This window comes from Drosophila miranda (genome assembly GCF_003369915.1).
Source record: "Drosophila miranda strain MSH22 chromosome Y unlocalized genomic scaffold, D.miranda_PacBio2.1 Contig_Y1_pilon, whole genome shotgun sequence".
NCBI classification, from domain to species: Eukaryota; Metazoa; Arthropoda; class Insecta; order Diptera; family Drosophilidae; genus Drosophila; species Drosophila miranda.
In genome coordinates, this window is record NW_022881603.1 from 5,808,706 (window position 1) to 5,832,473 (window position 23,768).

Genomic DNA, 23,768 nt, shown 5'->3' on the forward strand with positions numbered 1-23,768 from the left:
AGGGTTACTCACGATGCGAGAAAACCAGTTTGGTTTCTTCATATCAATGCGCCCCATGGCGCGTTTCGTGCCGTTTCGAACAAATTTCGTGAGCCATGAGCGAATTCTCATGGAAATTATGGAGTAAAAAAGATAAAAATACTTAACACAGTAAAAAAAAATCTGTTTATCTAACATCTAATACTTTTTCTTGCAAAAATACACTGAAAATGAAGATTCTGCAATAAAAGAAACTCTTTAAGTGAAACAACCCATGCGTTTGTTAAATATTTAACATTTTAAATCCATTTTGAAAAATGATTTAATTAAATATGCTTCTCTCTGCTGATAAATTGAATTTGAATTAGAAGAAAGTCTGGATTAGCAGTTAGTTAGGGACGGGACTAAAACAGCGCTTTTGGAGGGAGCCTCTACCACATAATGGACTTTCTTTTTGTGGTACAAAGCATCGTCTGGTCTGCTGTAAATAAAACTCTTTTCTTAATCCCCTTCAAATAGTACGTGATGAATATCATTAGATTTACTCGCCAGTGTTCGTTCTGCGTACGTGTCATTATCGTTGATTATCGTCCACGGTGGCCAACCGTTTCTGGCAGCAGTCATAGGCCAGGCCCATGCCAACACCCAAGCCCAGCCAGATCGGATATGTTCGGGGCCGTGTGAAAAATACTGTGAATACAGTGCCGATTATCAAGCCGCGGGCACCCTTCATAAGAAAGTCTGTAATGCATTTGTCATTGGTCTTGCTAGATGACTCTGACACGCGAGCTGCTTCCAATTTCTTCGCCTCCAAAGATTTCTGATCTTTACTCATTTTGATACGCTACCCAGTTTGTTGAGGCTTTGTGTTAGGCTGATATATAATCAATGAGTTACTACCTTTTGAATTTGTTTCCAAAACTATGTTTTACAGTTTTTTGTGATTTTTCAAAATCAGCTTGCATTATCTGATTGTCTAATGATTCTAGATCGTTAATGGAGATCCTTTTTAGCCATAGTATGAATAATAGTAGTATAATATTTGCAATTATTTCTTGGGTCGGGACATTGTGTTGGATACAGAGTGGGGCCAACGGTAACAATGGGTAAATAGCATTCTGGCGGCTGACGTAGCCGAAATAAATAAACTCAACCGCAGAGGAAGGCGAGATGGATGACGATGACGACTACCATAGTTACAAAATCCTAGCAACAATATTTTTTTTGTGTATTTTCACCATAGCAACCAGAGGCTCGCGTGTCGTGCAGGATTTGAACAGTGTCGTTTAACTTCAAAACATAGAAAGATGTAAAGGATACGTACGGAAAATGAAGTGCAAAAGGAATTTCCTAACATTTTTAGCCCTTTTTTTCCATTTATTTAGTAGCTTTTTTTGTATATACGTGCAATGTGCGGATGCTCCGTTCATCCATATTCCGGGCAATGGAGTCATATCTGGAACATATTTGAAAATGTTTCGAACCCAAAATATTAAAGCTTATCTCGGTATTCGCTATGCCCATGCTAGAAGATTTTCCCCTCCAGATATCGAACTAACACCCTGGAAGGGAATTTTTAACGCAACCTCATTCGGAGCGGACTGTTTGCAAAATCCAGTGCCTTCCATGGGTAAAGAAACCGACCAAATCCTGAAAATCTTGTCCGCCGATACCAATCAGGAATCAGGCAGTGCCAGGAAATACGAAGAGAACTGTTTTTATCTGAATGTTTTTGTACCTGATGGTGAGTGGTAATTGTCAATGTGAAAGTTATAATAATTATTTAATCATTATTATCTTTCCTAAGTTTGTAAGTTTTCAAAACTCCATTTCTTTCATTTTTCATTCACATTCTCAGGATTGCCTGAAATTAATGGATATGCAGTCGTTGTGTGCATCCATTCAGGGGACTTCTCCACCGGAAGCCCTGCTGATGTGAGCCCATTTCAATTGGTCTTTAAGCAAAAGGTGATTGTTGTAACCTTTTCGTATCGGCTTAACATTTTCGGATTTTTTACAACCGACGATGGCGAAGCCCAGGGAAATTATGGACTAATGGATCAGGCAGCAGCCTTGTATTGGGTCAAAAAGAATATCAACTTCTTCGGTGGTGACACAAATCGCATCACCCTCATGGGGCACGATGCCGGAGCAATAAGCGTGGCACTGCACATGACCTCGGGCGAGTGGTCGAAGGGGCTTCCATAAGGTTATTATAATGTCGAGCAATCCACTTAACTCTGTGAAACTACCATCGGACTACGAAGGCTCGTTGGACCAGGTTTCGAGCACTTTCGGCTGTCCACGCAGGCCCACGTCTATGTTTATGCAGTGCCTCAAGAAAATCGACGGAAAGCGACTCTCCGAGAACCTTCCCTCCGTGAGTTGGGGTCCTGTTTTGGACTTTGGATTGAGTAACACCTCATATCCGTTCATCGAAAACCAGCCAGAGATTTTGTTCAAGAGGGGGAGCTATCCCAAAGTACCGGTCATCACTGGAGTAACCGACATGGAAGAAGTGTTGACCTTATTCATGGATAATCTCGATGCAGAAATCAGCGCCGCCGACCTGGAGGGTTTCTTCAACGACATAGCAGTGAATGATATGCATAAGCTGGTCAAGAACTACGAATGGTGCTCCAACTACGAATTGATCTCGGAGGCAATCCATTTTATGTACAACAAAGAGACGGATAACGATATGTTCGGAGCAGAACCCAGCCGATTAGCTGCTTGCCAAATAGCACCTAATTCTTGGCCCTCAGCCGCTTATTTTGTTTGTTACTTATGTCTATGTCACTCATTTGTTTGTTAAAGCTCTGCGCTTGCTTGCCCTGCTAAACGCTCTCTGCCAGCTCGCTCTTCGCTATCTCCGCTTTGCGTCTGCCTACCGACGTCGGCCGAGCGAAGCTGCGCTTAGCGATCGGAGCGGCAATGTAAAGGGCAGGCAAGCCACACTTGCAATTTGGATGTCACGCATTAAAGAACATATCGTAATTTTATTTCTGCGCCGAGTTTTATTTAATTCGAAATAATTAGTCGGCCGATTGGGGATAAAAAACATTATCTCCACAGCGAACAAACATATAATCAGTGCCCACACCGAAAAGTTCTATATCACGCCGATTCAAATGTTTGCAGACATGATAAGCAAGGATCAGCACGTGTACAGCTACCTGTTCAAGACTGTAACGTGCAAACACGATGTAGGCAAGATGGTCCTCTCAGCTTGGAGCGGCACGCTGTCAATTCTCCGGCTACTGGCTCGTCGGCCACGAGTGTGGTGTTCTTATGTATTTTGCTCCTAAGCTGAGGCCTACCCTATTATTATTTTACATTTAATGCGTGTCACTAAGCCATTTGAAACCGGACGGAAAGCACAACACCTAAAACGAAAGACAATGACTGCACTGGTGAACGGAACACGACAAGAATTCCTCAGCTGTTCATGAGGAGTGATGTTCGCCCACCCTAACTTGGTCTTGTTGTGCCCGATAACACATGATTTGCTAAAAGACCCCTTATATTTATGGGGGACCTACAGGGGCTTGCTGCAGGAGATCAAACACTATTATCTCTACTCACACATTATAAACATTTATTCATTCCTTATGACTAAAATTCTTGATCCCTTGTAATTAAGTTTATTCATTAGTTTCTCCCTTCCCCGAGTATTGGCTACGACTTAATTTTAAATAAAATAGAGTGAAGTAATGTAAATAAGTAAGAAGCTTAGATTAGATATGTTTGAGAACAGATAATTTGAATAGGAATGAAAACAAAAGAAATGTAAGAAATTTTAATCTGAGCATTCGCTGGCATATCGATCCATCAAAAGGGAAGGTGTAATACGCGAGAGACGTTGGGAAAAGAATCAAGAGGAGAGCAATTATCTACGACTTTCCGATGCCCTCTCTTTTCATCCCACTAATTGGGTGTGCTCCCGTGACGAACCTTCAGAGCATTCGCCACACAAAAAAAATGGAAGATAATTTATTTGTTTAATTAAAACCACTTACAGGAACCTCCATCGACGAAGCGCTTCCGACTTGGGTTTCTGAAAAGTTAAAAAAAAAGAGAACACGCACAATTCGCACACACAAAAAAAAGTGAGACGACGACCGAGTGGCTCAGGCAGGTCGAGCTAATTTTACTGTGAATTTTTATCTCTCTTATCTCTCCGCATTCCTCTGCGCTCAGTCTCGCATTCCTCTTTGCGGATCACCGGCGCTTATCGAGCACCGGTATGTGGGGGCTCGCCCTCAGCGGCAAAGTTAGGTGGAGAAAAAGGGAAAGGGATAGAGAGATCAAAAAGCCTAAATGAAGAGGGACAATGAAATAACCCGGGTAAAAATGCTTAGAGCATATGACTGTGTTACGTTATTTTTTTTGTCTTATTCTTGCTATTTTTTTTTGTTTCTTTTGGACCATGCTAGATCTCTGTGACAATTTCAACTTCGATCAGCCACTAACTGCTTGAGATATATCTCCTTGTCGTTATTTAATTTAAAAGGTTTCTCTCTCCTTTTTTTTTTTTGAATATTTAAAAACCCCGCTGCCACTTTAGAAAATGAACACCATCCAATGCTGTCGACCAGGCTTGGAATGCTGCAATGGCGTCCAATGACATCTATTTGTAGCCTCTCTTCTCGTCGAACTTCGACTTCGAACCCGCTCTCCTTTCGACGAGGAAGTCTGACCTGGCTCTGACCCACTCTCTGATCCCAAGCCCTCTTTGCCGACTGTTAAAGAGAATTTCTCTTGCCTCTCGTCAGATGGTGCCTAATTTTCGGCGGACCCCCAAAAACCCTAGGCCTCCTCACAGCAGCTACAAGCCTCACCGTACAAGACACGCCCCAAGAGTGTGCTTCAGGATCTTCCCAGTATTTCGATCAGGTCTTCGTCTGGGGCAACCCATATATGACAAACTCCGTGGAGTGGAAGTCTACCGACAAGAAAATTGCCGAAATTATCATGACCCTGTGGGCAAACTTTGCGAAAACCTCGAACCCTACCAAGTCCAACGTATACGTCAAGTGGAATGCAATGACTCCCAGCAACGATTCGGTACTGTTGATCGACGAGAACTTCAATACGGATAATTTACTCCAAAATCAGAGAATCAACTTTTGGAAATCGTTGTACCCCAAAATTCTATATTATTCAGTGGATTGCTGTAATTCCACAAGCTCAGGTAGGTTATTGATTATCCCAAAAACCATTACAATACTATCTACTATTTCTATACTTGTTAAGATATTTTAAATGAAGATTTCTTGAAAAAAAAACCCTCAATATTATAGAAACAAAACTATGGTTTCTGGGTCTAACACTCTCTGAAAGTAAGCAACTTGTATATTTTGGTTGTTTTATAGCATTTCAGAATATATTTTTCGTTTATTTCGACTGCCAATACATACATATCGATTTCGCTTGTAAAGATTCTTAACTAAAGGATGTATACCATCTGTAGTTATTATATTAATAACCACCAACGACGCTTAGTTGAATAAATATGTATGGCTTTGGAGCTTTGATCCCATACATCATCCAAAAGGAAACTAATCCGAGAAATACAATACTACTCGTGCAGTAATTTGATTAAAATAAATCCGAATATTTGTGGGTCTGCCTCCTGTAAAGTGTTCATTTAAAGACTGAAACTTCAATATCCATTTGGAGCTGGTTGGATTACTGGTCCAGTCTTATAAAAGTACACTTTTTTGGATAATTTCGTTCCGCACCGCTCCCGTTAGGCCATGGTCAACGTGCCAGCCCCGATTCCATATCCCACACCTTTTGGTCCGTAGTTCTTGCCGTAGCAGGATCGGCAGTATATGTTGCCATCGGGACCATCGTTAAGGTTAGTCGAATCCAGATACTTTCGGCAGCCCGAGCAGTAGAAGCACAGCTTGTGCCATATGCTGTTCTTGCTCTTCATCTGCTCGGCCGCAAACACGATGTATCCGCAACGGGGACATCCGTCCTCCGATTGGACACCGCAGCGGTTAAGCTGTCCCCAACTGAAACAGACACGGAAAATTATGTACAATCGGTTTCGCCGATAGCGATGAAGGGGTCCATACCTGGAGGGCGTATATTCGTAGCTCGTGGAGACTAGAGCTGGGGTGTGACCGTATCCAACGCCCTTGGGGCCGTACAGTTTCGCGTAGCACAGCTTGCAGGACCGTCGCAGGCCAGGACCGAGTCCAGGGGTCGGTGGCACTTGGCACAGCTGAAGCACTGCCTGTGCCACATCTTCCCCTTGGACAGCTGCAGCTCGGCGGCGAATACGGCTCCACCACAGCGCGGGCATCCCTCACCTTCGGGCGCCTTGAGCGATTTCGTATCGGGACACACGAAGGGTCGCTGCGATACGCCTTCACTAGGGGAAGGCCATGGAATAGGTTTGTAGTTGGACAATAATATCGTGTAGAAGTGGACTACCCATACCCACCTAACCCCATCGGTTTGAAGAAAACCATATCCACATGCAAAGCCATATCCATGCGGCCCCCACTTTTTGCCATAGCACGTTTTGCAGTAGACATCGTTGATACTTGTTGATACACCCTGAACCCCAAACAGCCCGAAAGCTGTCCGTAAGCTGTAAACAACTGAAAGTGAAAAGTACCTCGACACTAGATATCTTTATCAGGACCGTCACAGTGAAGAGTGGAGTCTAGTGTCTTGTTACACTGAACGCACTTGAAGCATCTGCGATGGTACCCCTGGAATCGTAATGAAAGCGCTTTGAAATCATTCCACGCAACCGAAATACTCGGAGAAGGCATTCATAAAGAATTGATTTTAATAATCATATATGTATGTCTAAGTGTCTGTTTCCCAAGAACACACCATACCCTAAGGCTTACCTTCCCTCTGGCAAGCATTTGCTCCGCTGCATAAACATATATGCCACACCTGGGACAGCCCTCACCATCGGGCGCTTTTGGCGGAATTTTCGGTGGAACAAAGCTATAATGATTCAGTGAGGTGAGTGATTCAGATGCCTTCCTCAATTAAGCGAGTACGAGTACCACTACAAGCACACTACAATACATAATTGTACATTCAACAGGGGATGATTCTCATTATATGGCACCGCTGATACAAACAAAAACGAGGGGGAACGTTGTGAGTTGCTTCGTACACCGCAACTCTACAGTTATACCCGATACTAAGTCAGTATGGCTCTCCTGCGGCAGACGCCGCTAATATTGAACCACACGACAAAGAGTGCGTGCGAGAGAGACAGAAAATCAGTCTGAGCGTGACGTCGGGCGCTGCGTGGCCACTGCAAATTGATTTCTTGCTTTTGGCTACAAAAATGATCCGATCTGATCCAGATTCAGCAATCTGATAGATATAGTCATTATCTATATTTCTGCGTTTTTAGTTTTCTCGAATGTGCAATATTGTGGATGCAACAGATTTTCGTTCTTTGTGGGGCGGAAGGGGGTGGGGCGAAATTCTGAGATATACGTTTTATAGTGAGATCTAACAGGAGTGCGGATACCAAATTTTGTTACTCTAGCCTTAATAGTCTCTGAGATTTGTGGATGCCCCAGATTTTCGTCCTTTGCGGGGGCGGAAGGGGGTGTGGCGAAATTTGGGCACGAAACGGTCAAGGTCAGATATCACAGGAGTGTGGATACCAAATTTGGTTGCTCTGGCTCTTATAGGTTCTGAGATCCTTGAACTCATATTTTGCAATTGGCAAAGCCGACCATGAAACCTGTGTGTTAGAGAGAGACAGAGCGAGAAAGAATGTAATTGTTTTCTTGATTCTGGCTATAATAATTATACGATCTGGTTGAGATTTTACACTCTAGAACATATAGTCATCTTCGTTTTATCGTATCTTTAAAAATGTGGATGCCACAGATTTTCGTCCTTTGTGGGGGCGGAAATGGGCGGGGCAAAGTTTTGATATATTTTTGTAGCAGTGACATTTCACAGATGTCTGGATCCAAAACATCGTTGCTCTAGCTCTTATAGTCTTTGAGCAATAGGCGCTGAAGGGGACGGACGGACGGACGGACGGACGGACGGACGGACAGACGGACAGACAGACAGGGCTCAATCGACTCGGCTATTGATGCTGATCAAGAATATATATACTTTATGGGGTCGGAAACGATTCCTTCTGGACTTTACACACATCCACTTTTACCACAAATCTAATATACCCCAATACTCATTTTGAGTATCGGGTATAAAAAACATCAACGAAGACAGACCTTAGCAACAGATTTGGGGACCACCGCAAGGTCATTGGGAGAAACAATATTTACCAAAGAACAAAAGACAAATTTTGAATTCTGTTAGTTTTTCCCGTTACATTTTTACATTTTATTATTGAATTGAGTTATTTTTACCATAAAATACATTGTGTATATTTGGACAAATAACAAAAGGTATACATAAAAGCTGTTCTGATCGTGAGTACCATCCCATACCTAACGCTCAGAAATGTATGGGCACAAAGGTGATAAGTTCAAAGACGAGGTGTAACCATGGGGGAATGCAGTAGAACAAATAAAACAACATGTAAAACATACAGGTTCTAATAGCAAGCAACACTACACATTTAATTCAAGGAATTTGACACTTTTCATACAAAACATATTTTATTTTAGTCCTTACTCTCTGTTGAAGTGAGAGCCAGTGTCCATGGACAGGCAACCGGCACCACCACCGAAACCGTAACCCTTGGGTCCGTACTTGCGTCCGTGGCAGTTTTTGCAGAACAGTTCCTTTTCATGCTCGGTGCAGTTTGTGGAGTCCAGAGCCTTGTTACACATGCCTTTTGTGATTAAACGGAACGGAAAGCAAAACGTTATGCCATGTTGCTCCAGGCAAAGATCGATTCCATCGAGGCCATAGTTCTGGTTTATGGATTCTCCCAATACTTACTGCACTTGAAGCATGTTTTATGGAATTTGTAGCCACCAGCAACGCGCTCCTCAGCGGCATAGACCGACTTTCCGCATGCTGGGCACTTGGGAGTTTCCACGGGAACAAAAGGCATTTTGATGTGTGTGTTTGTGTATGTCTGCGGGGGGAGAGGGAAGGCAAAGACGGACAAAAACTTCGGAGGTACTCTGTGAAGTAGTTCCTATTCGTCGGAAATGCCGCGGACTAGACTGGAAAGATTCTGTACACAGGTAGTCTATATTTGTGGATGCACACGGCACAACTAAGAAAATACAGTTTGCGTAATAAAAACAGCACTTTCTGAATATATCATTATTTATCATGCAATACATGTTCATGGTATGTATGTACATATTTATGTGTACATCGCATCGCTTTCGGCTAATGCTACTGCTACTGCTACACCCATCCCACTCAGGGCGGTAGCAACATAGTAACTTTCAGCTCCCAGACAATGGACACACGTACACTCTGCTATTTCGAAACAATGGAATTTCGCATTCTGTATGTCCGTGCAAGTAGTTCCATATATTGATCCATAAGATTCTAAATATATTTTCGCATATAACTATTTATGTATATTAATTGCATATGCAAATTGTATCTGAAAGTGTGGTGTGTGTCCGTACGTGTATCAAAGTAATTCTGCACAACGGTCAATTTCTTAGCTGTCTGCACGCACACTAACCTATACTATAGCGACTATAGAATATATATGTACGTACATCTATATGTATTTATTTACATACGGTGCACTATGGTCCGAACGACCACTTTTGTTGGCCAAAATTAATAACTCCCGAACAGAACAAGATTTTTTCATTTAGTTTTTTGTATTGGATATATATAATCAATATGAAGTGGATTTAAGAAAAAAATGGGTGTGGCACCGCCCCTTTTTTTAATAATGCATATTTAAATTATTAGTTATAGTGAAAAAAAGTATTAAGCATATTTTATTTAAGAAAACGGCGTTGCACGCATAAACAAAATTTTGATTTAAATAAAAATAAAATCGTTTAAAGGTTTCCGTAAATTATTGCTGAGATCCTTGTCTAGAAGCAAGGTTAACGCCTCGTTAGGTGAGATATGTGCCGGCTTTCCGAGTGGGTCCTGTACAGCCTTACGAACTTAGTTAGCATTCTCTGGGCATAAAGATAATAGTAGTGAAATAAAGGCTTGTGGCCAATCCACATATTTTCGTTCAAACATCTGTGAATTTTACTTGCATTTGTTCCGGTATGTTGCCAAGCGATAACAAATTTTCTTGCTGGTATCTTCAAAAGCTTTATTAATTTCATATGATATGTCGCCTTAAGATCCGTTTTCAATTAATTGATAATTTTACCCTTTTTGAAATCCTTACGGCAAACAACTCTGCATTTTCGAATTTGAGGTTATGCTCTATTAATGCAAATTCCAAGAATTGTGGTGAAAAGTGGCATTTCTTACTATACACATTTCAAAAAGAATTTATTAATCTACGAGACACAAAAGGTTTCAGGGTGGGACTAGGTAGGACTCACTTTGTACACCTTTTCAAAAATTAGTTTTCATTGCAAGTTGGCACATGTTGAAGGCCTCACTTTAACCTTCAATTACGAAGACATCACAACTACCAGAGACAGTTAAAAAAAACTCAAAACACGTAGTAAGAACCCGACAGATTAAGATTCATCAAAAAAATTTAATCACTTCTTGCCGTTTTTCATTTTTTGAGAGATCTAAAATGGTTATTAATTTGGCACTTTTTCCCTTTACGTGCTTTACTATAAAAACAGTTGGGTTGCACAGCTGATTTTGCGAATGTGGCGCCATCTATGGAAAATTCTGGTACGCAGCTTTAATGGTCCATTTTTTTCTAATGCAGAGTGATCAAAACCAAGTTTTAGTTGTGACTTTTAAAAATTAGGTTTTGGCCAACAAAAGTGGTCGTTCGGACCATAGTGCGGTGGTGGTGCTTAGTCTATAAATATGTACATGCATACATAGGATATGTATCAAAGTACATTCATGGCCTTATTTTAGGCGTCTCTAAAAATATATAAATAACTCATAACTGCTCAACCCAGTTCCATAAGTAAATACATTACGCATACATTTGTTCATATTGAAATATTTACATGTGTTTGTTGTACATTGTATGTGCATACATACATACATATCTTTTTGGGGCTTTTCATTTCCTAAATTCATACGAGCATACAATGAGGAAAAGCTACAATAAAAACAAAACATAGATTAATCTGTTCATCTGGCTTTATAGATAGATACACACTGTACAATATACATACATACATATATGTATGTATGTTTTCAGATTTGAGGGAGTAGGATGTATGTATGGACATATAACGAATAAATTTAGATATGTACGAGTATGAGAAATGCAGACCTATGCGAACGGGGTCAAAAGGCCATGTTTAAATCCGTTCGTAATAAAGTAAATACAAACATACGAGTATGTGCACATATTTTCCACTGCTCAGCGATCTACCTGTCCGATGTGATCGATCGAATATACATATGTACATACCTACATACATGTATGTACATGCATACACACACGTAAGATCATATGGACAGTGTGTGCAAATAATCCAGTTTGTAAATACATACGTATGTGTGTACCATCATATGTAAGTGGATCACATACAGTATGTCAAGAAACTCTTTACACACTGAAAATAAATTAAATTTTTTGACTTTGGATAAGAAAATAATGGCCTTTGGTTCAAATTTATCAATAACTTTTCCACAGTTGTAAAGCAGCCAAGCTCTCACATTGGACTCTTTATGTTTGGGATCATTGTCTTGATAAAACTTAAATTTGGCCCTATTGTCCGTAATGAGACCAAATTTCACCGCACTGCTTTTTAAATTTGTTTTTAAAATTTTGAGGTACTGTTTGGCATCCATTGTGTTCTCAATAAATTCAATATTTCCCCCTCCTCGGCTAGAGATGCACCCCAAATCATAACCGAAAGTTTTCCAAACTTTACAGTCGGAATGATGTTTCGGTTATCTAAAGCTGTTAACGGCTTGCGCCATACTCTGGGTGGACCATCATTGTAATATAGCATCATTTTTGTTTCGTCGCAAAATATGACGTCATCCCAATACTCTGCCGGCTTACTGATCATGTTAACAGCGAAAGTGAAGCGCTTTTCCACATTGACCGACGAAAGCAGCGGTTTTTTTCGTGCCACTCTGGAAGATTATTTATGGCGTAGAATAACCTGGCGTACTGTTTCGTGTGAAATAACCAAGTCAAGTTCTTCGTCAAGTTCCTTGGCCAGAGTCCTGACCGATATTTGCGGATTCTGATTAATTTTCCTCATGATTATGCGGTCTGCCCGTTTGTCTATCTTCCTTTTACGGCCACCTCCAGATTTGGTTTCCAGTCTCCCTTCGTTCTTCGCGCGACTTAGGACATTGTAAATTGTTTTCCTTGATACTGAAAACATGTCTACCATGTCTGCAACAGATTTGCCCAACTGGTGATTATAGTAAATCAACTGGACAACGTCAAAGCTTAGTCTTTTGCCAGGCATTTTAAAAATTTCAGAAAGTTAGTCTGTAGATCTGCACCAGTCAAATTTCGCAACCAAATCAAAGTCAATGCAAAAATAGAACATCACTGAGCAACGCCAAAAGCATAGATTACGGTAAAGTCCCGTTTTTTCTAAGAACGAGATCAAAACAGAGCTCGAAAACGAAATGGGTAAAGAGTTTCTTGACAGTGTCAAAAATGAGTAATCATTGTTTTTGTTGTTTTGTAAGTTACCTATTTATAGTTTTGTTATTTTTTTTTCACTAACTACTTTATAATTAATCCCTGAATGGTTATGAATTAAAAAAATTTGATAAATTTGAACCAAAGGCCATTATTTTTTTATCCAAAGTCAAAAAATTTAATTTATTTTCAGTGTGTAAAGAGTTTCTTGACATACTGTATGTAGCCCCCAAGTGTTTGATTGCCATCTGAATGTTCATACATATGTATGTTTTTATGGAAAATAACAATGGTTTTGTGCAGATTCGAAGCCATTAAAATATTAATAATCTTGACACCCTTCGAAATTCAGTAATTCAGCAAATGTATGCATGGATGGCGGGGGTGCCAGTGCCCAGCCCACATATACCTATACGTACATATATGTACCTATACAATATAAAATCCATAAATAAGTATGTATTTATTAATTGTAAATCGCTCAATTGCGATTGGCAATGAGCCTAACAATTTATGAAGGCCAGATCTACGATCCGATCTACGGGAATGACTCGTGAGGCAAAACAAAAACAAACACATTCTGCTCTGCTTGTGCTCGGAACTGAAAAAGTATTGAATATACCACGCATCTGAAAGCGTTTACAATTTGATTCCGCCCCAAAACGGTGCCTAGAACGAGGTGTGCTCATTAACTATTAGGATCTTATGTCGACAGCCGAGTACCCTCTTATTATGATAATGCCCCCACAACTCCCAATTAAACCACCTATGCTATCAATTTGAGCAATATTCATGAAACTCAGGCGGGCGTTGACCTGTTAGCAGTTTTTTGACCAGCCTAGGCCTCACCTTCAAAAAAGTCTTCGAGTGGAGTCGCTTTCTGTACGGGATTGCTGTGAGAAAAAGTGAGAAACAAAGAAATCAATGAATGTCACAGCTCGGCTTGGCTCGCATCTAGGTAACAGACTACTCGTCTTAAGATGAGATAAACATTGGTTTGCTGGGTTACCAGTATATCAAATATAATTTAATCAGTTTATATACTCGTACGAATAGCTATTTACATTTGACTTCATCTTTTATTTAAACCATGCAATAATTAATCGTAATTTATACATATTACAAATAATAAAAAAATTATGTATGTACGAATTATGTATATGTATGTAAATTACAGTCACTGTAGAAGTATTTTCATTATCATTAAAATTATTATCATTCCGCCTTCAAACGATTCGCAAATTCAACCTGATGAATTTCCCTCCACTCTTTTTTTGGTTTCATCCTCTTCAATTGTCCGTCCCAGACAAGATCAATTAGGCCTCCCTACTTTGCAATCACACCCTTCACACGGTTCGCGAAATCAATCGCAGACTCTCCATCCTGTCTGTACATCGGCGGGAGGTACCAGACATCGCATACGATTGCCCATGATGTCATCATCATGTAAAGATACTGCATCATCGAATACTTTGCGCTGTTCCAGAAAGCATCGCCAAATCGCGGATCGTACCTTAAAGAAACAAAGAGCAAGAGATTATCATAATTGTATTCTTCCAACAGATCTGCTACTGTACGCACTTTATGGCCACCGGATATATGACACCGCCGACTTCAAAGCTTCCCTTTTTAAATTGCATTACGGATGTGTTGTTGATGCATGTTCCCTCCGGGAATATAAGAATTGGTGGATTGTTTGGGTCCGAAACATGCTGCTTTAGCCTCTCGGCGACCAAGTGACGGTCCTTTGCCTCGCCTCTCTCAAACCAAATGTGGGGCGACGGTCTGGCCAGTGCCCTTTGGAGGACGCCAAGAAAGCCGCCATGACGTTGGCCAATCTGAAATATATTTGGAGAAACTGTTTAATGAGCCTGCAAATGGAGAGACACTTTCACCAAGCAGACAACATACAAAATTCCAAAAACCAAACATTAAAACAATAATCAAGCATCATCAACCAATAAAGTATTAGTAAATTAGTACCTACATGTGTGCGAGGCGAGGAATGTCAACATTAATTAGGAATATACATATAACCTTAATTTTAATGGTATGAATGCCCGAGAATTGGGATAAACCATTATAAAAGCTGACTCGTATAGTACTAAACCTAAGAATAAGAAAAAAGAAAAGTCTAAAGAGCTCTCACACAGAAGCTTAGCTCACGTTTAATGACTGAACATTACAGCAGTCCCATAACATTGGTTCTTGATTGGCAACAGCTTCCAAACCAACCGCATTCCAACAAAAAAAAAAACTATTAATTTTAGGAAAGAATAATAATTAGTATGTACAACAAAAGAAGGGAGAAGAAATAAGGGCTCTCTGCTTATACATCTGCCATTCCACTACGGGGTTTTTTATGTACTTTACAGAACTTGAAAACTTAAAAAAGTTGTTGTGTAATTAGAAACGAAACGGAATTCACAAGTGTTTCCATACAATAGTTAGTATCCTTTAGGTCTAAAAATTGCCTTACCAGGGAATAGGTCGAGTCACACATCAGCACCAGCACATCGATGATTTGCGACGCAAATGCCAGACAATGGGCGATTCTCCTCATTATGGTATGTTATAACCGCTGAAATCGCACTGGACAGGACACCAAAGCATGTCCCCAGTACTAAATTCACGATAGCACGCTTTTTTTGTCCCTCCTTCAGATAGCCCACAGCGGCCGTACGTACTGTAAGCCATACTATTTAAGATGGCATAAAAAATTAAAGTAATATTATGGTAATATTTTGGCAGGGCATTGCATTAAATTAAAAGGTGTTGTGTGTGTTGTGTGGAGGTTTGCTGGAATACCGTTGCTTGCTCAATGTTTAAGGGGGAACTAAACTCCTACAAAAGTGAAAAACGCATTGGAGGTGAGAGAGAGAACATTCCCAGGGACCCATAGGCCCATAGACTAGCGATGTATCCAAGCTTCTTGCAATCTTCCATGTATGTTTTCAACAATATTTATAGAATTCTTCCGAATCACGCATCAGTTCAGTGGAATCAGTCGGTACAATCAACCCAAGCAAATATCCCACAAAATCAGCGTGGAAGCTGACCAAATGGACACGGCAGATAAACGGGCCCACTTTAGGAGTACTCAACGTAAAATCATTAACTAAATGGTAGTAATAAATTAAATATATTCGCTCTTCTTACCTGATTCTTAACTGTGCTAAGAAATAAGCGCTGTGGCAATCAAAATGTAAACAAAACTTAAGAGTACATACAGATGCGCAACTACGCGAAGACAATGACAAAAGCCAAGATACGAATACAGAAACATAGAATAATACTACACATAAAACTGAACTTATTCTAATTAAATTCATGGATGAATTCTCGAATAGTTGGTCGGTGCTTTTCCCAGACGCATATTAAGGTCTTAACTAGTCACCAGGTGTAATTAATGATGGAATTATCGTTAGATAAGAGGTTTCGTCACAATGTTATACCCGAGGGGTTATCAAAACGTACAGATACTGGTACATTTCAGGTCTGTATTACTACCGCTTACTGAATAAATAGTATGTTTGTATGAGCAAGAGAGAGCTACGTTCTGCAAATCCATAGGTACTCGTACCCAGGGAGGGACAGAAGGATAGCCTGTCTGCTGAGAATGGGAATGAGAATTGAGATTGAGTGCTTTTACGAAAGATATGAATGTACCATTGAAGAGATGGACGAGAGTTTAGAGTTCGGGGTTACATGCATGAATTATACAATTAAAATCAATCCATTTTTATATGTTGCAGTAAATATAAAACTTCTTTCTCACCAAAGAAAAGGTACGGTCTGTCGATAGTATTGCCACGTCCAATGGAGATGTATGATTTGCTACACAAAACCCGGATCTGGTGGGCCTGTATTGTTTATTATGAAACTCAATAAGGGATGACAAAGAACATGCTATAAGACGGAACGTAATTTTAAACGATAAGTCCGCTAAAAGGAGCCGCAAAAATCGATTGGGTATTAGAGCCACAATAGAGTTTGTTAAAACTGCAAATAAAACCTAGGGATCAAATATTTGTATTAGAGAAATGTTAAATAATAAGTACAGGCACATAACAATATCAAACAATCAATATCAAACAAAAGATCTTAAAAAGAACGTCTAAAATATTGCAACACAGCAAAGGATTACAATATACTCGTACGTACTCGTATACTCTACGCAATTATGTTGAGAAAACATAGCTAAAATGCTACAAATTAAGCTTCAGAGCTCTGTACAAAATCAAAACTAAATAAACATAACTATTTTTAATCGACAGAAGAAGTGGTTTAACAAAAGTTTCATTACAAGATTAAAGCTTAAGACAGTTCATCAATTTTAGTACCCCTACTAGGACTTTATGTTTTAGCACGTTCCAGTTTTTGGACCTGGTAATGGACTTAAACAGCGGTGGGCTGGCTTTGTGAACAACAAAAGCAACAAAAACCCTTCTCAGCCAAACTCGAGTCAAGCATCAATGTGCAGCGTCATGCACGCGCCATGTATGCCATGTTGGCTTTGCAACTCCCAGGCATTATCTTTTGCAGCATTCACTTGTGCGTGTCATGCATGAAAGTGTCGCGACACTCGTACTATGTTGTTTTTGTAATTCTCCGGCATTCTCTTTTGGAGCATTTTCTTGTTCGTGTCAAGCATCAATGTGTCACGTCATGATGAGAGCAGTTGGGAGCAAGGACATGTAAATTTCAGGACTAAAATATCCAGAGTGTACCAAATTCCAGCGATAATCGTCGATATGGGTTCAACATAAGCCAATTAAATATTCTGATTCCACGTAAGGACGTTTTTATTATCATACCTGATGCCCAAAGAACTTTTAGCCTTATTCAGGGGAACTAACGTCGATGGCCCAAAGCTTTCCACATTCCACGAATATTATTTGTGAAAAGCGATAAATTGTTGAAGTTTACTACTAATAGACGAACATTTGAAACACTTAAGCTAACAGCTATAGAACGTTGGCTCCAGAGTAAAATATGTTACATTTGAGGCAACTTACTATCGGTTTCTGTCTTTCGCAAGAATGCATTGCTGCCTAGTACTTGCTGTGACAGTTTTGACCCTGGGATAGCATAAGGTAAAGTATCCCTTACAGCTTGAATTAGTCGCTTGTTGCGTTGATTCACTTGCATACGAGTAGTTATACCAACACTTTATGTTTGTCAATTCATAATCGAAGGCAAGGGAATCCTAGCAACTTTTAAGTATTTGCTGTACAACAAACATACATAACAGTTCATACTTACACCAACAAAGCAAACTAATACACGCAACGGCATTAAGAATACATATCGCACAAAAAATCCAACCATCCAAATGAGCGTTATCTTCCAGGATATAAATTCGTGGTGTCTATTGGTGCGTGTCAGCATGTTCCAGCTTTTCAGCTATTCCGCCTCGAAACGGGATGTCACATCATCTTCAATTATGGACTCCACTCCCGACTTCAAGTAGTCCAGGCATTTTTCAAAGTCAAAGGTAATTTCTTCCTGAATAAAAACAACAATTGAGATAAAGATTTTTCGTCTAGCGGTTATAATAGACAAGAAAAGGCAATGGATGACCCCTCGTACCTTTTTTGAGGACGCTGGCTTTTCTGACGCAGGCTCTTGCGGTTGTGGAAGAAGTACTGCATCTCTGGTTATTGTTGTTCCATTTGTACTTTCCTTCGAATCGGCATTAACGACGAACTGCACTGAATTTGTATCGTCAGTCTTAAGATTATTTTGGGAAAGTTGTTGATGCTCTATGCTAACTCGACCATACTGAAAATTCGATAATATAAAAGATAAAACAATACATTAATTTCATGTCTGGGACCTTTATCTATAGATGGGGCAGTTATGAAAGCAGAAGGAAACAGGTTGATAACATAACAACAGTTCTTTCGATGGCTGACCTGACCGACCGACCGACCATAAAGATAAGCCCGTAGCAACTCTTATATGAGCATATAGGTGGGTGTGTTCAAAGAAAAAGCTGTCCAGTTTCATAACTAGTCTGAATACAGCCGAAAGAATTTGAAATTACAATAAATTAACACCTTTTAGCATACATCGGTATGGCATCTGCATATTGGCTCGCCTGTGCGTATCATTGTATGCATGTACTTTAGGCTGACTATATTTATGGACTTTGGAATAGCTAACTATCAGTTGGCCATGACAGGGGCAATCAACTGAAGGTACGAACACGAAATTAATGGCTGTTAATATGTCGATGGGTGGTTGGGTGTCACTGGCACAACAAATTTACCTCAAATATCCTTAAAAGAAGATTTACATATGTATGCCCTCCGGACGCCGATGGATTTGTTGATTGCTGATATGAATATCAGAAACGATATGAATCCAGCAAAAGGTATCCAGAATATATTAAGTAATTCGAAGATCATTTTACATTTGCTTGATTCTACATTAATTCCTTGAGACTTAAAATATTAAGAAAAGTTGAGAACCCTTGTCTTTCTTTATATACAATCATAGAAGTAATCGATACTCGATTTTGTGGCACACTCGATTACAAGAAAAGCACTGAACGCCGATAGTTACTGCCACTATTGAATGTTCACTGTGATGCGATAGTTAAAATGATTAATTATAAATACTTTGTTTAAATATTAATTTAAACTTTCTAAAAAATAAGCTGGATACATGAAAAAAATCTCGCGTTTAACATTTATATTGCCAGCTCTTTTCAAGGGTTTTAGACTTCAAATCAAATCTAGAGTGCAAGAGTCGTACTATTTGCGACCAAAAGGTTTTTTTCCAGCACACAGAGCTGATCAAATCTACAGCTGCTCTGCCACCAGCTCGATTAGAAAGCCAAACTTCCGCATATATGTCCCTCGATCTTATTGCTTACTTTTCCCGTACGGAAAACCTAGTTAGTCTAGCAGTTAGCACAGTATTATGTCATACAACCATGACAGTCGAAGAGCTGCATTAATATCAGATCCTACCATATATATTTCTCTCGCTCACACTGCTTGGTCTGCCGTAAGATTTCAGAGCCTTAACTTTATTACCTCCTATCATTATAATCGTTATTAATATGTAACGTGCAACGAGTCCTGTTCGAAAACGGGCGTTCCGATTTGAGAGAGCTGGGCACGCTAATAATTATCCGGCTCTAGCTCGTCGGCTTTGGGGGTGGAGTTGTTGCTCCCTCAGATCAACCCAGACTCGAGGCTTCAATTACTAATAATATTGCCAGAATTTAGCGTGCTGCGACTTGTGCTAGAACGGTAGATTTGACGAGAAGAAGATACGAAGCTAAAGAGGGTAGAGAACAGGAAGAGAGAGGGAAGCGAAAGGAAAGAAGGATAAAGAGGAAAGGGAAGTGAGAACCAAGGAAAACGGAGAGACATCGGTGTATATGCCCGCAGATGTTATGCGGAGTCTGGACCCACCCTGCCTTTGGTCATCCTCACGGAATAGTCGTTCTTCGATGACCCCTTTTTGACCCTTTTACGAAAACGCGCGAGCTAGCATTGAGTCCATTTTGTTCTTTTATCTAAACTTCAACATTATTTCCTTAAAACAAAAATTAAATCCGATGTGGCAACATAGTAAATGATCTTAATAACTACTAAAATTAGGTGATTCGTAATGGTTGGGTATATGAGGATATTTGATAATGTAATGAGTATATATATAATAAGACTGTAATTCGAGTTAAGTTCTAATTAAATTCATAAATTTCGCTTTTCGCATAACATGGGAAAATCATTGAATACTTTAAGTTCGTTACTTTCGCTTTTCGCACTAATGTGGAAAAATCATTAAATCTTTTAACTTCTGAGTGAGTCGAAAATCAAAGAGGCGGTCTGGCTGACACAACGTGATCTCCTATGCGGAGTTCAGTCGATGACCGGATGCAGATGGCATCTCTAATTAGCCAACGATCAGATCACTCAAGGCACAGCCTCAATAGGCAGGGGTCAGAGGTTTCTAATTCGCGAGGTTGGGCAAGGATAAGTTGGTTTTCAAAACTACGTACATTTCAACTTTTGCAAGGTATGCTTACCCTTCAATTACTAATTATATTGCCAGAATTTAGAGTGCTGCGACTTGTGCTAGAACGGTAGATTTGACGAGAAGAAGATACGAAGCTAAAGAGGGTAGAGAACAGGAAGAGAGAGGGAAGCGAAAGGAAAGAAGGATAAAGAGGAAAGGGAAGTGAGAACCAAGGAAAACGGAGAGACATCGGTGTATATGCCCGCAGATGTTATGCGGAGTCTGTTCATTTTCCAACGACGAAAGATCGATCTTCCGGCGTGGCTGAAAACAAGCGTTAATTCGGAGAGGTGGTTTACAGTACGGAGACTCTATCTCTTGCTACAACTCAGAATTCCTAACTTCGACCTACTCCTTGTATGTGGAGCCACAGAACTTTTGGGGGAATTTTCTCCCTGACAATTCAATCCGAACTTAAGCATGATATGAGTTTAACGAATGTGTAACGAAAAGGAATTAAACTAGCGATGTCTTAACAATACTTATAACTGCAAATTCTGAACACATTTCCCGCACTCCCAGTGGGAACTTGAACGTTATTGAGGTTGACTGATAATTATTCTTAATGAATATACAAATTTTGTGAGATTTTTATACTTTAAACATTAGGATGGTAATAGACGAGGCTAGCATCCGCTGAACCCTATGATTTGGTGAACTGTGCTCCCTGAAGCTGCTGGAAGAGGAATCCTGGACAGAGTCGGGGCGAAGAGGACAGCCGAAGGCGGAGAATTCTGCCTCTGTTTGGCCGACGATTGGGTAACCAGGAAGACGATGGCCGCAGGTGGCTTTATCACTGTAGCATGGTCTGCGTTCGGCAACCAAGAAAACGAAGGCCGCAGGTGGCTTTATCACTGTAGCATGGTCTGCGTTCGGCAAAAAAAGGAAACGAAGGCCGCAGGTGGTTTTAGCACTGCAGCATCCCTGATTTGCTCCTGCTTCTTCTTCACACGCCTTGGCGCGCGCTGCTGTTTAACCCTGTATAGGGTGCTCCTCGCAGGCGAAGGGTCCCAAGCGGGAAGGCGTTTGCTTATTCCAGCCCCCGGCTGACTGCGCTCTGCGGCTTACTTAGCCGGCGACTGACCGATGGGGTGCGTTTAAATAGCGTGGGTCGCTGCCCCACGCAATAAGCGAAAGACCGTCCGGTCTTTGGAGCTGTGGCGTCTTTCTTCCGAGCGGGATCTGTCGCGAGACTCCCGTGCCCCGCCACTCCACTTGTACGAGCAAGGGAATCAGCGGGTGCGTGAGCTGCAGAAAATCAGATGAAAACGTGTTCTGTGGATTTTTCCAATCGCACTCACCCAAAATATCGCGATCAACCGAAAGGTATGTCTTTTCCGTACCGTGTCGAGTTGTTTCACAAGGAAATTTTCCTATGATGGCACTTCTTACAAAAGATTCGTTTGCGCGCACAGCCGTTCTCGACGAGATCTTTAACCGGAAAAGGAATTTGACATGGCCTGTCAGATGTCCAAAGCATCTCTGCGCGTTAACAGGTCAAAGTAACCCTGCGCCTGTTAACAGGTCAAAGTAACCCTGTGCCTGTCAAAGGGTGGCAGCATGTATCCCTGGCCTCGAGATCGATATCATGGTCTTGACTTTCCATTTCTCTTTCAAATCTCAACCGATTAATCCTTCCCGCCAAACCTATCGACTTCTTCTACGTCGCTTCAGGCCCGCTACAAAGCCCCCCACCAGATCAGACTAGGGGTGGTTACATCTCCTAGGCTGATACCGCATGAAGCGACTTATCATTGTCGTACGTCCTTTGCGTGGTAGTTACCCAAAGATCGTCCTTGCAAGTCTTCCAATTCATAATACGCACCGCCAAGCTTTCTTCGAACTCGAGCCTTCACAAACGCTTGTCCGAATTTGGCACTGTACCCTGTTTGGAAGCAGCTTTGCTTGAAGTTCCTCCGGAACACTTCCTGACCTACGGCGAAATCTACTTGTCTTGAGCGCAGGTTGTATCGGTTCTCGTTTTGATCGTGCATCTTCTGCATTTGTTCACAGGCGCCCTTGCGTATGATTTCGAGCGAGTCGGGTCTGTTGAATACCAAGGATCGATCGTCTAGTAACTTTAATTTCCTGAGTAGCGAATATGTCGACTCGGCCGTGACCATATGCTGGCCAAACACCATGTAGTACGGGGTAGTCCCTATACTAGCATGAGACTCGGATCTTAGCGCCCATGAAATGCGACTTAGGTGCTCGTCCCAATCCTTTTGATCGGTTCGTATGTACGCCCTGATCCCGCTAATCACTGACCGGTTCACACGCTCAGAGGCGTTCGCTTGCGGTGAATGCACGGCCGTTAAAGTGTGTGTTATTTCAAACCGCCTTAAAAGCTTTCGAAACGATTCGGATCGGAACTGGGATCCATTGTTTCGGGAACACCAAACGTCCTGAATAATTCAGTTTCTAGATACTTAACCACCACGTCTGCGCTTATTTTCTTGACGGGCTTCAGGAAGACGTATTTCGAGAAGTGGTCCAGTACGATAAAAATGCCTATGTTTCCGCCTCTCGACCTGGGATAAGGTCCCAGGAAATCCACGAACAGTCTTTGAAAGAACCGCTGACTCTCCGGCGCTTTCCCTAACGGAGGTCGAAGAACATAATTCGGGGCTTTGGTCGTCTTACACACGAGACAAGCATTGATGTGTGCTTTTACGTCGGATACTAGACCAGGCCAGAAATAATGTCGCCTTATGCGTTCAATAGTCTTGTGGATTCCTCCGTGGGACGCTAACGAATTGTCGTGAGCGCGCGAAAGCACGTCGGGAACCATTATCTTTGGTATCCACAGCTTCCAAGCGTACTCGTCGTGAACTTGTTCTCCGGTCAGATGTTCAGCGCGACGGTACACAAATCCCTTATCCGTTTTTAAGTCAGGCAGGTGGTCTTGGTTAGCCTGGACCTTCTGTACTAAATCCGTATATTCGGACGATAAGAAGTGTTCAGAAGATAAATCGACCAACAACCCATCAGGTGAATCCAAAGCTGCTACTTCAGCTTCGTTGACCCGGGACAAAAAATCGGGTACTACGTTCTGCGCACCTTTACGATGTTCGAT

The 23,768-nt window shown here is 41.1% G+C and overlaps 3 protein-coding genes and 1 pseudogene across 3 annotated transcripts; 1 reads left to right on the top strand and 3 right to left on the bottom strand.

The window, feature by feature from the left end:
• The first annotated feature begins 1,287 nt into the window (after nucleotides 1–1,287).
• On the top strand, nucleotides 1,288–5,244 carry LOC108160081 (carboxylesterase 5A). Its single transcript, XM_033396651.1, is given in 6 exon segments — nucleotides 1,288–1,723; nucleotides 1,838–2,174; nucleotides 2,176–2,699; nucleotides 3,055–3,167; nucleotides 4,829–4,859; nucleotides 4,862–5,244. Coding segments are annotated over 6 exon segments (1,803 nt in total). The 5' UTR covers nucleotides 1,288–1,308.
• Nucleotides 5,245–5,399: 155 nt separating this feature from the next.
• Nucleotides 5,400–6,742, bottom strand: LOC117190368 (annotated as a pseudogene).
• A 1,798-nt stretch (nucleotides 6,743–8,540) lies between these two features.
• On the bottom strand, nucleotides 8,541–9,151 carry LOC117191888 (muscle LIM protein 1-like). The gene is made up of 3 exons (XM_033396648.1): nucleotides 9,074–9,151; nucleotides 8,899–9,037; nucleotides 8,541–8,788 (listed from the first exon to the last, which is right to left on the bottom strand). The coding sequence occupies exons 2-3, from the start codon at nucleotides 9,011–9,013 to the stop codon at nucleotides 8,625–8,627; spliced, it is 279 nt and encodes a 92-aa protein (XP_033252539.1). The 5' UTR covers nucleotides 9,014–9,037; nucleotides 9,074–9,151; the 3' UTR covers nucleotides 8,541–8,624.
• A 4,557-nt stretch (nucleotides 9,152–13,708) lies between these two features.
• Nucleotides 13,709–19,167, bottom strand: LOC117190050 (glycerol-3-phosphate acyltransferase 3-like). Its single transcript, XM_033395134.1, is given in 6 exon segments — nucleotides 13,709–14,168; nucleotides 14,237–14,493; nucleotides 17,921–18,163; nucleotides 18,248–18,439; nucleotides 18,930–18,959; nucleotides 18,961–19,167. Coding segments are annotated over 6 exon segments (1,128 nt in total). The 5' UTR covers nucleotides 19,069–19,167; the 3' UTR covers nucleotides 13,709–13,870.
• Between the last annotated feature and the right edge of the window lie 4,601 nt (nucleotides 19,168–23,768).

Coding starts and splice junctions, on each gene's coding strand:
- LOC117191888 (XM_033396648.1), bottom strand. CDS start 9,013: ATGCCTTTTGTTCCCGTGGAAACTCCCAAGTGCCCAGCATGCGGAAAG. Junction 8,789..8,898: donor TAAAACATGCTTCAAGTGCA/GTAAGTATTGGG, acceptor TAATCACAAAAG/GCATGTGTAACAAGGCTCTG.